The 2,622-nt window shown below is 29.9% G+C and overlaps 1 protein-coding gene across 1 annotated transcript in view; it reads left to right on the plus strand.

Moving 5' to 3' along the window:
• Positions 1-2,622, plus strand: part of Ir40a (Ionotropic receptor 40a) — a 103,960-nt gene that overhangs the window by 77,685 nt on the left and 23,653 nt on the right. Inside the window, exons 10-11 of the mRNA XM_067051160.1 lie at positions 2,195-2,354; positions 2,420-2,516. Coding sequence (XP_066907261.1) covers positions 2,195-2,354; positions 2,420-2,516 — 257 coding nt within the window. The remainder of the gene's footprint in view (positions 1-2,194; positions 2,355-2,419; positions 2,517-2,622) is intronic.

The following is a 2,622-nucleotide window of genomic DNA, read 5'->3' on the forward strand; positions in this document are numbered from 1 at the left end:
CAGTTCTAGTTGCCGAGATGAAGCGGACGGACTAGAACTGTCATGATAGGAGCCAGCTTACTAGTTGCCGAGATGGAGCGGACGGACCAGTAAGCTGATAAGGCTTGGTGCAGCTCTAGTTGCCGAGATGAAGGGGAGAGACGGGAAATTACACTGGTTGCCGAGATGAAGCGGACGGACCAGTGTAACCGTTAGGAATTAGGTTACAATCTTAGTTGCCGAGATGAAGCGGACGGTCTAAGATTGCTAGAGAAAAGGAGAGCAAATAGTCCATAGTCTAAGGTGAGCATAATAAAAACCAACTCATTTGAGAATAGATTAGCATTAAACTTCTCTATCTCGAGTAGAGTGTAAGCCACCAGATCTGATGGATCAATCCCGGTGACAATTGAAGGCCTCATGTGATCGGTTATCACTGAGAATTCTTCACTCTTTTAACTCTACTTGAGATAGTTCCGTAGAATCTTATTGCTCAATCTCTTTTTATTTTATAATTAACATTCTTACATTTTATATATTAACATATATACATTTATACAAGAGATCGTATTTTTATAATAATAAACTTATATACAATTATGCAGCTTCTTAGACGCTTGTAGTGCTGGCCCCTGGTGGGTTATAGCAGTACTCCGTACTCGCTCACTGTTACAAACTCTCTCAGTGCTTTGATACCGAATGTTCAAAATGGCTCCCTCCAATGTACCTTTAATTTTGTATATTTGAAATAATAAACCATCTCTCATTGTTTGTAGTAATAAAAAATAAATAAATATAAATTATCAAAAAATTTAATAATTAACTGAATGAGAAATATTTGCCAGGGCTGAAAATAAATTAATAGAAATAAGAGTAGTAATACTGATGTATAATGAAACTTTGGAAAGCTGAAGATTTTAGGAAAAATAATATCTACTATGTAAAGTTGTAGAAGGTAATAGAGAATGACGAAAAACAAATAAGTTTTTTTGTATTTCCATGATTGTTATAACAATAGCAAGTTCTTGCTTTCGCATATCCATATACAAAATAATATATACTATAGTAAAAATTTGTCAATCATATAACTTTCAGTAGCAATATTTAGCAGATAAATTTTTATTCAAATTAAATGAAAATTGTGTGATGGGTACACCATACCAGACTTCTTCATATAATTTACTATTTTTTCATTTAATTTCTCAAAAATTACAGCAAAACCCCACAAATGTTAATTTCAAGTTACTTAAATCAATAACATTGTGTTAGTAGTCGAAGACTGGATTAGTTAGCAATTAAATATTTTATTAATTACATAATATTTAACATAGTTCAGAATTAGAGCATTTAGATGCAATTAAACTCATATTTATGCAGGCAAGCATATATTATAATATTTTCATAAAAATTATAATTGCTATTTTACTTAAAACGTATTTTCTTTTGAGAGTTAATAATAATATACCAAGGAAAATAACATAAACTGTTTATAAGTTACGATTTCTATACATTTTTATTACATAACCAATATTACACTTATTTCACACTCAAAACAAACTTTGTTTTCCTTCTTTAACTTAAAAAAAACAAACCTTGTTATAATTAAAAAATAAATTATTTTTTTATTTATTTTCATAAACGTTTTTTGTAATGTTTGAATATACAAAATGATCATAATAAATTTATTTTCAGATTAGTTTAAAGCATATTTTAAATTTTTTTTATGAGATGGCAACCAAGCCAGTGTTAATAATATTATTGGAGAAGATGGTCGGGTGATGCGGTCAGCAAAGGAACAACATAAATAAACAAAAAAAAATGTATTTATGCCGACGTTTCGACCTGATTTTCAGGTCTTCATCAGGGCTATAAAAACAAAAAGACAATAACCATCATTTAGAGAGAAATATATATATAAAAATAAAAGGAAAATAAAAACAGGTTTTGTTTGCCAGTTTTGTGATTAACGGGGGAAGACTCTAATTGTATAAAAATACTTTCGGATAGCAGTCGTTTATCATGGTTAGGAACGGTGTCTAAAATGGAAGTATTATCAAAATTGAAAGAGTGGTTGAAAATTAATCTATGTTCAGATAATTTAGAAGCATTGAAGTTACAGGAAGATACCATCTTATTCTTATTACGACCATCTTCTCCAATCGGTAATCTATGGTCAACTATATACACCTCATTAATAATATTATGTATGCTTCAGAATGGAACTGGTTTATACAAAAGTATATGGGAGAAAATGAAAAACCAGCAAACATATTTATTGAATTCTACAGAAGAAGGAATGCTTATGGTCCGAGATAAAAAAAATATTGCTGTTATTGGTGGACGGGAAACATTTTTCTATAATACTAAGAGATTTGGTAAGTTTTTTTTCAACTAACTTCAAAACAATAAAATCAAAGTTTATATAAAATTTTAATTGCAGGTATTCATCACTTTCATCTGAGTGAAAAGCTTTTTACCCGTTACTCTGCCATTGCTCTCCAGATGGGCTGCCCGTTTATCGACAACTTCAATGAAATGTAAGAATTTTTTATGCGTTATAAATTACCACTAAACAGTTAATTTATGTTAACATTTACACTGATTTAACCATTTATTTAATTGTTACAGAATCAATACTGAAAA

Source organism: Halyomorpha halys, unplaced genomic scaffold (genome assembly GCF_000696795.3).
Source record: "Halyomorpha halys isolate HHAL.00 unplaced genomic scaffold, Hhal_1.1 Scaffold1142.1, whole genome shotgun sequence".
NCBI classification, from domain to species: Eukaryota; Metazoa; Arthropoda; class Insecta; order Hemiptera; family Pentatomidae; genus Halyomorpha; species Halyomorpha halys.